At 49.8% G+C, this 13,906-nt stretch overlaps 1 protein-coding gene across 1 annotated transcript; it reads left to right on the top strand.

Annotated features, from left to right (window-relative positions):
• Positions 1–1,135: 1,135 nt before the first annotated feature.
• Positions 1,136–12,752, top strand: IQCD (IQ motif containing D). Its single transcript, XM_025473384.3, is given in 6 exon segments — positions 1,136–1,168; positions 4,829–4,899; positions 4,901–5,570; positions 8,269–8,502; positions 10,128–10,199; positions 12,238–12,752. Coding segments are annotated over 6 exon segments (1,422 nt in total). The 3' UTR covers positions 12,580–12,752.
• The last annotated feature ends 1,154 nt before the right edge of the window (positions 12,753–13,906 follow it).

Genomic DNA, 13,906 nt, shown 5'->3' with positions numbered 1-13,906 from the left:
GTTTCTTGTGGGGATCCCTGGGTGGCTCAGCGGTTTCATGCCTGCCTTTGGCCCAGGGCGCGATCCTGGAATCTGGGATCGAGTCCCGCATCGGGCTCCTAGCATGGAGCCTGCTTCTCCCTCTGCCTGTGTCTCTGCCTCTCTCTCTCTCTCTCTCTCTCTCTCTCTCTCTCTCTCTCCCTCTCTCTCTCTGTGTGTCTATCATAAATAAATAAAAATAAATATTTAAAAAAATGTTTCTTGCATCTACAGATAGAGTATGACAATGAGAATGATGAAAATGGCCCAGGTAACCTGTCCACGCCAGCCCCGGACCTCTCCCCAAGACAGTGTTGGGGATTGTTTGTTTGTTTGTTTTTTCAGTGCCCGAAATGTAGCAGGGATCAAAATAGAAAAAGCCCCTACCTTCATTAGAGCTTACTTTTTAGGGGAAGGGGAAAGACAGACAATAAACAAACAAACAGGCCCATTTAGAAACATCAGATGGTGATTCTTAACCGGGAGAAATGTAAACAGGATAAGGGATTAAGGGCAGGGAGGAGGAGAGGGTTTATATTTTAGGAAGGAAACCAGGGAAATGCTCACTACTACACTGAGATTTGAGCAGAGAAGGAAGTGAGTGAGGGAACAGCTTTGCAGATATTTAGAGGAATGTTCCAGACCTGGGCCTGGGGGTCTGGGGGTAGTAGTGAGCAAATAGCAAGTGCAAATGCCCTGTCAGAGGTTGGAGCACGTTTGACATGTTCAAGGAATGGAATGAGTGCAGAAGGGCGAGTTGTAGCGGCGCCCAGGATATGTAGGGCCTTCCTGGTTACTATAGGGACTTTGGCTTTTATCCCGAGCAAGAGGAGAAGCTGTTTAGTGGGGGTGTGCTGGCAAATGTTCAACACCCAGTTTGGTGGGAAGGGGTGCTGACTTGTAGTATTTAACAATTTCCATGGTATAATACTTCTGCCATGGCTGATTTCAAGCTACTCATGGCTTAACAACCAGCTCACAAAATACCCTGAAATTTTAACAATCAGCTCTTGTGAACTGGATTTGGCGCAGAAGGGTGAAAGGATCTGACATCTTAAAAGTCTCCCTCTGGCTGCTGTGATGAGATGAGACTGTGGGGCAAGTGGGCAGAAGTGGGATGACCGGTAAAGAGATTATCACAGTCATCTGGGTAAGAGATGATGGACCCCTGGAAGGTCCAGTGGCTCAATGACATCAGGGACAGCATTACTGCAATTCTCTTAACTTTTCCTTCTCATTCATAAAGTGGCTACCACTGCTCCAGCATTAAAGCCCAAGTTCAGGGAACAGAGGTGAAGCCAGCGATGTCTTTCTTTTGTATTGGGAAGCTATAAGGTTTCCCAGAAGCCCCTAGAAAACGTCTCAATTTTATTGGCTCTAACAGTGTCTAAAGCCACTCCCAACCGTAAAGGAAGTCGAGAAGTTGAGCATTATTTCCAGCCCCTACAATATAGGCAAGCAAGAGGGAAGGAGGTTGGAGTGGAGATGGTGCCTGCAAAAAAGGGATGTAACCTTATAAGAACCCACTAAAAAGGGATCCCTGGGTGGCGCAGCGGTTTGGCGCCTGCCTTTGGCCCAGGGCGCGATCCTGGAGACCCGGGATCGAATCCCACATCAGGCTCCCGGTGCATGGAGCCTGCTTCTCCCTCTGCCTATGTCTCTGCCTCTCTCTCTCTGTCTCTCTGTGACTATCATAAATAAACAAAAATTTAAAAAAAAAAAAAAAAAAAAAAAAAAAAGAACCCACTAAAAGACTTTGACCCAGTCTGGAAGCCCAGAAATGGCTTCCCTGAGGAAGTGACACCTGAACAAAGCTCTGAGTACAAAGAATTAACTTAGCAAGGAGGAGGAGAAAAGTGTTACAAGAAGAAAAAACAGCATGTGCAAAGGCCCTGAGGTGGAAGATTTATAATATCCCAACTTATCTATCTGCCACCAACCCTTCCTCTATAAATCACCCATAATGACCAATCTTTTTCAAAAATCTGATTTTATCCTGTTACATGTTTCCTGATGTCTAAAGGGATCCCAATTTCCTACAAGATCAACTCCAAAGTCCCTACTCTGCTATTGAAGGCTGGTCATGACCTCAACCTATTCTGTGAAGACAGCTTTCTGCCCTTCCTCCTACAGCTGTTGAACCTTCATGTGTGCATGTTTCATATTCCAAACTAGTTTGTAAACTCTGGGAGGACAGGAACCATACCTTGCATCTCTTTAATATTCCCAGGGGCTCAATAAATGCCCAAATAGATGACTGGAGGGATGATCCTTATTGCAGGGAGCAGGAGCAGATGTAAGCAGACAAGTTAAGAAGCTCTTTAATCATCCAAGTGAGAGATTATAAGGCCCTCACTCAGTGGCAGAGAGGCTGCCAAGAACGAAAGGACTGGGAGCTGTCTAGGAAAGAACACTGAGGGAACAGAGTGTCCGCCTCAGATGTGGTGGGTAATGAAAGTTGGGGGGGGGGGGCACTTGGGTTTCCAACTCCAGCAACTAGGCTGACAGAATTGCCAATCATCAGGACGAAGGATAAAGAAGGAGGGTGAGGGATGGGACCATGGTGGGGTCCCTCTTAGACACGGTATGTTGGGAAGCCCAGCCAGTCCTGTGCAGGAAGTGACCATGTGGTACGTCTGGGTCTCCAGCCACACCCAGACACTCAGACTAGGAAGTCAACACAGTCCTAGACTTGGGATTTTGGTTTCCCTGAGCTAATAATGCTAGTTATTAGTTATTGAGCACTCACAATGTCCAGGCCCTGTTCCAGAAACTTCCCATTCAATCTTAGGATCCCTGTTTCATGGCTGAGGAAGCCCAGGCTTAGGGGGATTAGATAACCAGCCCAGGGTCCCCCAGCAAGGGTCTGAACCCAAGTTGGGCTACTGCAAAGTTGCTCAGCCATCATGCCATGTGGGCAACATCAATGACTGATTTCTCATTGCTGCCATACATTTTTCTGAAAGTCTTTAATTCAATTAAATTAGCATCGGTACAGTGCTGTTAACTACAGGTTCAGCTTGGTTTGGAGTTTACGTTTTTCTATGTGTCCATTTTCCAATCCAGGATCCAACATTGCATTTAGTGAAACGGGTTTTAAAAATTGTGTTTTGAGGGATCCCTGGGTGGCGCAGCGGTTTAGCGCCTGCCTTTGGCCCAGGGCGCAATCCTGGAGACCCGGGATCAAATCCCACGTCAGGCTCCCGGTGCATGGAGCCTGCTTCTCCCTCTGCCTGTGTCACTGCCTCTCTCTCTCTCTCTGTGTGTGACTATCATAAATAAAAAAAATAAAAATAATAATTGTGTTTTGAGGGACAGCCCGGGTGGCTCAGGGGTTGAGCATCTGCCTTCAGTACAGGGTGTGATCCTGGAGTCCTGGGATCGAGTCCCACATCAGGCTCCCTGCATGGAGGCTGCTTCTCCCTCTGCCTGTGTCTCTACCTCTCTGTCTCTCTCTCTCTCTCTCTACTCTCTGTGTCTCTCATGAATAAATAAATAAAATCTTTAAAAAATAAATAAAAATAAAAATTGTGTTTCGAGGGGCACCTGAGTGGCTCAGTGGTTGAGCATTTGCCTTTGGCTCAGGGCGTGATCCTGAGGTCCTGGGATTGAGTCCTGCATCAGGCTCCTCTGCCTATGCCTCAATCTGTGTCTCTCATGAATAAACAATCTTTTTAAAAAATTGTGTTTCGACGCCATTGTTCATCTTCCCCTGATTTTTTATATCCATACTTAAAAACCAGTGCAGCTGTGCCATGCTGATCCTGGTCCCATTTGCTCTCAGCTGTATTATCTGCTCCCTCCTTGTGCTGCTCTGTCTCAGGCTGCTGACAACTTGCAGGTTGCAGAGCCCATGCTCTCTTGTCATCTGGTTTCTCAACTGGACTTGGCCAATGGGAGGCACTGGTGTTGGACTGGTGGGCGGGAGGAAGAAGAACCCACAGTGTTTCTTCTCTCTGCAGAGGCCCCAGCTCCCTGGGGGCTACAGCTCCTCCTGGACAGGAAATGACTATGGTTCCAGCTCCCCCCAGGTGACCCTTAGTCCCCAGGATCAATACCACCTCCTTCTGTGGGGGCCTCCTACCATTGACATTTGCTGGCTGGCTTCCCCATCCCTGGTTAGCCTCTCAACTCTTTCCATCACCTGTATAACTAGTTTTCTGTATTTAGATACTTTATTTTTTAAAGATTGATTGATTGATTGATTCATGAGAGACACAGAGAGGCAGAGACATAGGTAGAAGGAGAAGCAGGCTCCCTGCAGGGATCCCAATGTGGGACTTGATCCTAGGGCTCCAGGATCACTACCTGAGCCAAAGGCAGATACTCAACCACTGAGCCACCCAGGTGCCCCTAGATACTTCTTTTTTAAAGTCCCCTAGCATTGACTTTTTTTCATTCATGTTAAGTCACCATGATATCTGTTGCATTTATTTAAATGCTTGTTACTGTTCATAGCTAAACAAATCCATGTCAGTGGATACTTCATATCCTGCATAGTTAACTCACTTCAACAGCATGGTGTTCCCTGCCTGACGCCTTTGCCTAAGACCCACCTCTCCACTGAGTCCTCCCACCCTTGTGGCCTGAGGCTGTCACAAAGCTAGAAACTGCTTTCAGGAAGAGGTTCTGGGTAAAAAGCAGCAGGCCACCAGGGACAAATTATGTTGACGGTCTGTGGCTGCCGTGGCCATACCAGCCACATCCTTGCAGCATGGCTCTACTAACCACTCACTTCTTCCTTTGCAGGGTCATCAGAGACAATAACAACTGGAGGCCTGTGTAATCTAGCAATGTTTCAATCTCCCAGGGCATACAGTCTGCTCAGAAAATTGCTCTAGATGTCCTCACCGTGGCCCCTCTCTACCAGGGCCCTGACATCAAGAATGGGGTTGATGGCAGAGCCATCCCAGAAGCCCGCCTCACTGCTAAAACCCTTGGTCCCCTCTAAGTCCAAACTTACCACCATTGAGACCAAGAGGATCATGTCCGTACTGGACGAGACCATCCACAAGGTAGAGTTGGTGACTCTGCTGTCATATGTGGCTTCTAATTACGAGACTCTGGAGGGGATGCTGGGACAGGACATCTTGAAGGCTGTGAGGGAGCACGAGGACCTCTGCCATAGCCTCCTGGACAGTGTCATTTACCTGCGGGATAAAGAAAGGCAGTTGCAGGAGGAGGAAGAGGAGGAAGGGTGGTGCAGAGACCGCCTCTTCTCCTTAGAACTGCAGAAATCCAGCCTCCTGCCACTTATGCAACAGATCAAAGAATCTACCAAGGACATCCTCAGACTCTTGCTCAATAACCCACAGGCAGCAAGGCTCTTGCAGATGCATACAGTGAGCAGAAGCACAGAAGCCCAAAATTTTATTGATTGCCTGATAGAATTACGGGGTTTCCTCTTCGAGAAGCTGCTCACTAGTCCCATGGAAGCTAGAGATAAGAATCAGTTCATACAGGATATCAGTAGACGGAACAGGAGGAACCAAGAAATCATCGATGCTCTCGAAAATGAATTGGCAGCGAGCATGAAGAACAGAGATGCAGAGGTATCGCTTAATGGTATTGGTCAGGTTGTGGAAGGAGCCACACAGAGGAGCCAGACCTTTTGGCAGTTGGGTATTTCCTTCAGTGATTTAAATACCTGCTGTTATTCATTCACTCTACAAATATTGTTGGGAACACTGGCTACATATCAGGTCTTAAGCGTAAGTCCACATGGTCCCTGCCTCATGCAGTTCATGGGAGGTAGGTCTTAAAGAGCTAATTTAATTACAGTTTTGAGAAGTACAATGAAAGGTAAGCTTGGAGTGCTAGAAGATAATGTTAGAAGAGAAATGAACTTAGACCCAAAGCATGTGAGATGTCAAAGCCAACACATGAAGAGTCAAAGGGAGTGAACCAGGCAAGAGAGGTAGGCAGGGGCCTGCCAGGCCAGCAACAGGCAGACTTTTTCTATAGAAAAAGAGGCAGACTGGATAGTAAATGCTTTAGGCTTTGCCCTCAGATCACATAGTGCCTTTGAGGTCTGATCAAAGAATGTGATGTCTGTCATAAGGGCAAGGGGCAGATGGGACAGGTGGAAGCTCTAGAAGAATTTTTAAGAAGGGAACTGATAACATGATCCCAACCTAACAACCATTTGGGACACATAACTATGTATTGTGCTTTACATACATTTTCTCACTAAAGCCTAACAAAGTCCCTGTGATGTGGGTATAAGTATAGGTTTGGCTGCTGAACACAAGAGACCCAAAATAATAGTGGCTTAGTCATGGTGGAAATGTATTTCTTTCCAGTAGAAAAGCTGGAGCAAGCGTGGCAACTCTGCCTCCTAAATTGTCACGGGTCCAGGCTCTTTCTGTCTGGCCTTTCTGCTGTCCACCACACAGGACTCTAACTGTGGACCCAGAAGACCCCCACCATATCACTGCTAGTATAGCCAGCAAGTAGAAGAAAGGGGAGGAAGGCCTTAATACTTGCCTCTTAGGGATGCAACCTGGAAGTAGCCCACCTTACAGTTCTTAGCCACACCCCCGGGCGGGGGGGGGGGGCACTGGCTAGCGATGCTGGGAAAGGTGGTCTATAGCTGGGGCCACATTCCCAGGGAAGCATTCAGCTCCACAGCCTTTCTGGGGGCAGGAGGAGCCGATCCTGAGCTGCAACCAGCCTGTGCTGCCACAGATACTTGCACTTTCATCGCCCCAGGATTCACAGAGCTCAAGACCCTCCAAAGCTGTGGGCTGCCCAACCTCCCTGCACAGTGGCTCAGACAACCCCTCCTTCCTTATGTTCTCACCAACTTCGTCCTTCAAGGCATTCCTCAGAGTTTACTGATAAGCATTTATGTGGTTATTGTGATTATTGGATTTGGATCTAGCATCCCGTAAGAGGACAGGGACCTTGTCTCTTTGGGCCCACTGTCATGCCCCTAGTGAGCCTGGCACTAAGCTAAGAAGGACATGAAAACTATTTTCTTTCTTTCTTTCTTTCTTTCTTTCTTTCTTTCTTTCTTTCTTTCTTTCTTTTTATTTATTTATTTGAGATAGATTGAGAACAGAGCGGGGGGGTGGGTGGGTGAAAAGAGCCAAGGGAAAGGGAACAGAAACAGACTCCTCGCTGAGTAGGGAGCCCCAACTCAGGGCCCAATCCCAGGACCCGAGATCATGACCTGAACTTCCTGCAGATATTTCCCTGACTGAACTCAGGCACTCCTGGAAACTATTTTCTGAGTGGAGAGATGACAGGCTCTTGGGTGCTTGGTCAGGGTAGACTGCTCACAGGTTAGAAGGGTGCCAGTGAAGGACAGGGAGAAGGGCCCCAAATGGCTTTGTTGGTCCCATTCAGGTGGTGGAAACAGTTGAACAAATCTGAGGTCAAATCCCATTTTTCCAGGTGGGCAGATTTGCTCATGTCACTTAGATCTCAGTGTAAAACATGGGGGTGACACCAATGAGGCCACTGTGAGGTCAAGGAAAGCTCTGACTGCTGATAATACCGCCCACTCTAGAACCCAACATGTAGGTCAGGAAGCCTTGCCCACAGGATAGGCTTGCTCCAAAGGCATGCCTTCCCTCACTCTTGGCAGGAAGCGAGCCCAGACCCCCAGGCCCTACTGCCAGCTGACCCCAGCCCCAGGCCGCTGGCATGAGCCAACCCTAGCACTGATGTGCTCAGAGGGAGACTCCAGGGCTTGTGACCCACCTTTGGAGCTTATGGACAAAACAGCCCCATCTTCCATCTCGATTCCTGTTTTAGAGCCAACGGAGGGCAGGGGACAAGTCAGGCCCTCAGGCGTCAGCGGGCGGCAATCCCCACAGTATGTGTATCTCCTGCTTTCACGAATCATGCCACGTGTCTCTGCCAACGAGCAGTCCCATTCTGTGCCCTGGGCACTGCCACTGCCCCAGACCGTTCGGCAGCATTACTCTGGCTTGCCTGTGCCTATCACTCATGCCAGGAAGTAGAGGGCGGTGACTGAGAACGTGGGCTCTATCAGACAGACCTGTGGCCTCAAGTCCCAGCTCAGTTGTACAGCCCCAGACAGATGACTCGACCCCCTTGAGCCATCAATTACCTTGTCTGTGAGCAGGCTATCTCCATCTCCCCTGGGCCTTAGGGGCAGGATTCTGCGAGGTAATAAGGCAAGTTGCCCATTCCATCCTCAGCGGCCTGCAGCCCATGCCACTCCTGGGATTACCGGGCATCGGGTAGGTAGTAATGGAGCTTCTCATCTTCCTGACCCAGGTGGAGAAAGAGAACTTTGTGATCCAAGAACTGAAAAACCACCTGCACCAGGTGCTCAAGCTCTCAGAAAACAGCCTCTTCCGCATCAAACAGGAGGCGGAGAAGCAGCAGAAGGCCTACTTCCGGGCCTCGCAGGCCAGGGTGACCAAGATGCAGCAGGAGATACTGATGCTCAGGTCCCAGCACCACAACCTGGTCATGGAAAACCAGGAGGCAGAGCAGGCGCTGAGGAAGGTGCTGCCAGGGTGTGGGGACAGGGGAGGCCCTGGGGCAGGGGAGGGGCAGAGAGAGGTCTAGTGGGAGGGCAGGGTGTGGGAGGGCTACTCCAGGCCCCCAGGGCACAGCTCCCTGGAGGAGGAGGGCATGGGGCCAGGGGAAGCCTAGGATTGAGCCAAGCATCCCCTGGGAGCAGGAGGGTGCTGTGCATAGATCCTGGGGACTGGGGCAGAGAGACCATCCCATCCTGCGGCACACTGGCTATTCCTTAACTACTCTGAGCCCAGCAGTGATAATACCCACTTGTTGTGCAAAGGAGCTCATACAGCTCCTGCGATTTCATAATTCCCTCCAGCCTTGGTTTTTGCCATCTTTAAAGCAAAAGTGATCAGATTGGTCTGCCGGTCATTAGGAGAATTGAATGAGATCCCCCTAAGAAAGAGTGCAGAGTAAGCGCTCGGTAAATGTCATCTCTTCTTTTGCCTCCTCCATCATCTCCGCTGAGCCCCAGTGCACGTACCCAGGTTGCTCCCAAATCTCTCTCCCCACAAAGGGCACCTGCTCTAATACTTGTTCCCAGGTCTTGTTTAGTGTCACGACTCCTGAGCACCTGGGGGCAGCCATGGACCACTCCTCCATAAGAAAGCACAGATCCACCTACATATACTGGTAGACGATTCTTGGAGGCATAGGCCCTCTGAAGCCAGCCCGACGCTGGTGTCCAAGTTAAGAGTTCTTGCTCTGCAGGATTAGGAAGTTGGTTTATTTATTTCTTTTTCATTGAGGTGAAGTTCATATAATATAAAATCAGCCATTGTAAAGTGAACAATTGGATGGCATTTAGTACATCTAGTATTGTACAGCCCCCATCTCTGTCTAGTTCCAGAACACCTCCATCCCTCCAAATAAAACACCAGACTCATTAGCCATCACTCCCCAAACCCCTTCCCCGAGCCCCTGGCAGACAACCAATCTGCTTTCCATCCCTATGGACACTTCATGTAAATGGAATCACACAGTATGTGGTCTTTTGTATCTGGCTTCTTTCACCTAGCATTGTGTTTTCAAGGTTCATCCACATAGCATTTATCAATTCCTCATTCCTTTTTATGGCTGAACAATATTCCATGGTAAGTATGGGAGCTGATATTTTACAAATTAAATTATGTCCTTCGCCTACATCTAAATCCATCCAATCGCTTCCCCTCTCCCTTACCCTAGAATCTAAACTCCTCCCCCTCTGACATTTCCTTCCATGACACAGCTTCTCACTCTGACCTCCCTGGGACCTTGCTCCTCCTCAGCCACTCCACTCCAGCTACACTGGCTCAATTTCTGTTCTTAAACACCACAAGCCTGTTCCTATGTCAGGGCCCTTGCACTTGCTGCTCCCTCTGCCTAGAATGTTCTGGATTCAGACCTCTGGCGTCAATTCCAGTCTCTACACTCATTAGCTCTGTGATCTTGGGCAAGTGAGTCTGCACATCTATCTGATCCTCAGTCTCCTCATCTGTGAAATGGAGAACCTTCCTTGTTGTGTAGATTCAGTGGGCAAAGCATGAAAGCCTGATGCAGAGCAAGTTCGGTGCAATTTATTTTTCACATTGAACAAGTCATCAAACAGACTTGTTGGATTTTTTTAGAAGAAATATAAAGTGGAGACGGAAATCGAGAACTGGATCCAGAAGTATGATATGGAGATGAGTGCAAAGCAGGTATTTGTGCTGCAAAAATCTCTTAAGTGCATTTCCCATGATCCTCTAGGAATGGTCCATGTTCTATGCCAAGCTCTGGGCCCCCCCAGATGGTCTTCCCTGCCCCCTTCTTAGGCTGAAGATTTGTCTGGCCTGGGGCAGCCAGGGGAGAAGTGGAAAAGGAAGGAGCCAGAGCTGGAAGCTACTGAGTGCTTGTCACTAGGCCTAACGATCTTGGCTCCATCTAGTGTCCACATCCCATACTCACTGTTCCTTTTGCGCTCAACTGTCTGCAGTTTCAAGACCAGGGCTCCTTCCTGGCTGACTTAGGTACAAGCTTGCCTCCCATACTTCACTCAGTCACCCAGAAACTTTCCACCGTGGGCCTGAGATGTGCCATGTGCTCGAGTAGCACAGAGAAGATGGTCCCCATTATCATTTGGAGGATCTTTCTACCCTAGTGTCACCAGCTGTATGACCTGAAGCAAGGGGCTCCACCTTTCTAGCCTGACTCTGCATGTGATCAATAGAGGCAGTAATGACCAGGCTGGGACCACAATGTGGATGCAGTGAGGTACCATTGTCACAAATGCTTGTACCTGGAACAGGACCTGGCCTGAAGGAGGGGCTTAGGGAAAAGTGGCCTGGTAAATGAAGTGCCCTCGAGGCCCCTTCCCGCCTCCCCAGGCTTTGTGATAACATAGGTGGCCCAAGGTCCCAAGTTCAGGGCCAGGAAGGTGTGGCAAGCATTGGAGATGACATCAGCCTCTGAGTGGTCCAAAGTCAGGAGAAGGGCAAGTTGGGGCCTTGCTCTGATCCTGAGTGCTCTGGGGAAGAGGGACTGCAGAGGCTGTGCTCTTGTTTCTCTGGTCCCAGTGAGGGTGGTGGGTTCCTCATCAGCAGAGACCAAGTCTACTCAGCCCTGGGCCCTCGGGTAGCCCTTCACTTCTGGTAGATGTTCAGCAAGTATTAGTGGAAGGGATAGGTGTGAATGGCATCAGGAGGCAGTAGCTGGACATAAGGAAGAACCGTGGGACTTAATCACCTAAGAAAGTTCCACTCTGGGTATCTTTTTTTAAAAGATTTTATTTATTTATTCATGAAAGACACACACACACACACAGAGGCAGAGACAGAGGCAGAGGCAGAGGGAGAAGCAGGCTCCATGCAGGGAGCCTGATGTGGGACTCCATCACGCCCTGAACTGAAGGCAGACGCTCAACCACTAATCCACCCAGGCGCCCCTTCACTTGGGTATCTTTGTGAGACACACCGCTTCAGTGGTGGGAGTTTGCATTAAAAAAAAAAATTATTTATTTATTTGAGAAAGAGAGCAAGAGTATGAGTGAGCAGGGGGAGGGGCAGAGAGAGGGAAAGAGAGAGTCCCAAGCAGACCCTCTGCTGAGAACGGAGCCTGACGCAGGGCTCAATCTTACGACCCTGAGATCACGACCTGAGCTGAGATCAAGAGTCAGATGCTTGGGATCCCTGGGTGGCTCAGCAGTTTAGCCCCTGCCTGCTTGTGTCTCTGCCTCTCTCTCTGTGTCTCTCATAAATAAAATAAAATCTTTAAAGAAAAAAAGAGTTGGATGCTTAACCAGCCGAGCTACCCAGGCCCCCCAGAGCTTGCATTTTTATGTCCTCACTGTGTGCCTGGTACCACATCCAGCACATTGTGTCCACCTCATCATTTAATCCTGCAAAAAGCTCCCACCCACTACCTGGGTTTGGAACTGTCCTATGTTTCAGAGGACAAATGAAGCTTCAGTGGTGAAGCTCCCAAAGGCACAGCCAAGCTGGGATTTGATACCCAGCCTGCCTAACCTACCAGCCTAGATTCTTTCCTTCTTCCTGAGATGACTCAGGAAGGTCTCACCTCAAGTGGGGTTGGACCACATCACCTTTCCTGTTCTCATCCGGGCCTCAGATGCAGAAAGGCTTAGTGGGGGCAGCACTGTTGAGTCCGAAGCCCCTCTGGGACAGGTGGGGGTGTCTGAGGGGGAGGGTGGCAGGCAGTGCTCTCTGCTTGGTGACCCCCACCCCCTGACCCTCATCTCAGGATGAGTACGAGGAGCTTGACACCATCCACAAGGAGGAGAAGGTCCAGCTGGAGGAGCTGAAGCAGAGGCACAACGTGCTCGTGGAGGAGTTCGCCCAGATCCGGGCCGAGCGGGAGATCAATGCCAAGAAGAGGATGGAGGCCAAGCAGGAGATGCTGCGCATGACGCGGGCCGCCACGCTCATCCAGGCTTTGTGGAAGGGCTACCTGGTCCGCTCCATGCTCAGGTCCAGGAAGAAGAAGCGGAGCAAGAGCAAAGAGAGGGACAAGAGGAAGGGCAAGGGGAAGGCCAAGGAGAAGGGGAAGGAGAAGGCCAAGGGGAAGGCCAAGGCCAAGAAATGAGTCTGCTCCTGGGGGCCCCATTCCTGGTTTGTGTCTCTGTGCTCCCCACTTCCCAGAGAGCAGGCCATGAGGCCACAAGGAGGGGGAGCCTTGCCATTCCTGGCTGAAATGATTTTTCAAAGTTAAAAGTCTTTTTAAACCACATCCTACAAATAAATGTCTTTTTGCCCAGGGCTGTTGGCCATGTGTGTTTGTCCACACATGTAGGTGCCCTTCCCCTGGGGAAAGCATGCAGGCCAGGCCCTCAGCACAGAGCCATTCCTTCTTTAAGCCTCAGCGGGAAGCTGGACCCTGAACTGCAGCTGCCTTCCTGACCTCAGACTGCAGTGCCATGGCTGTGGTGGACACAGCAGCCACCAGGGTGGTGGGTGTGGTCACAGCTGCCTGCAGAGATTGTGGGAGGTGCAGGTGGAGAACTCCAGGAGGACGGGGGTTTCAGGCTGCCTTCAACCCCTGCTCTAGGATTATCCATTTGCCCCCAACTTCTCCCTTATCCAGCAGTGTGAAAGAGCCTCTGCATCATAAACCAGCAGCCTTACATTAGCTTTATTTGGTCCCCAGGTAGTTGAACTATATATGTGTATATATATATATATATATATATATATATATATATATATGTATATATATATTCATTACTGGCATTTAAAAAAATCAGGGACTGTCCTAAAGAAATGCAGCTTTCTGCTTTTTCTGGAAAAATCACATCCAGATATCCTGGGGTCGGCCGGTCTTCTAGAGCCAAGCAGCAGCCAGCCCCTTTTAGATGGCAGACACTGCAGGTTGCCCCAGTCCCCACTACTCCCAGCTGCCTTCCAGACACATGGCCTCCTGCCAGTTGCCCCAGTATCATCACACTTGGGCTGTCACCCTCTTTAGCAGTACTGGGGAGGAGGGGCATTTCTGGCTCGTCTATTACAACAGAGGCCAAGGAGATAAAGGCAGAGGAGAGCTGGATGTCTCAGGTGAAACCAAGGAGGAAATGAACTTTTGTGAAAATTCATATCCTACGTGTTTCAAATGCAGTGTCTGTGCCAAGAGCATAGCTGCTTGCTTTGCTTGGGGCCATCCTGACCCCTGTAGCTGTCTGCACGTGCGTCCCTGATGTCCCAGGTACTGGTGGTCCCTCCCAGACCAGTTCCCCACGTGTCTGCTCTTCCCCTCCCAGAGGTGGAGGTACAGAACCAAAGATACGGCTACCAACTGGGCTCTTAATCCCAGTGCTTCCTGAAAGTGCATCAGGGCAGGGGGGCAGTGTGATGGGGACACAAAGAGGCCAAAGCCTGGCCTCCACCCAAATCTGGCAGGATCCTGGGATTTGGGGTGC

This window comes from Canis lupus, chromosome 26, assembly GCF_003254725.2.
Source record: "Canis lupus dingo isolate Sandy chromosome 26, ASM325472v2, whole genome shotgun sequence".
NCBI classification, from domain to species: Eukaryota; Metazoa; Chordata; class Mammalia; order Carnivora; family Canidae; genus Canis; species Canis lupus.
The sequence above is the reverse complement of the archived record's forward strand: the minus strand, read 5'-3'. Positions and strand labels throughout refer to the sequence as shown.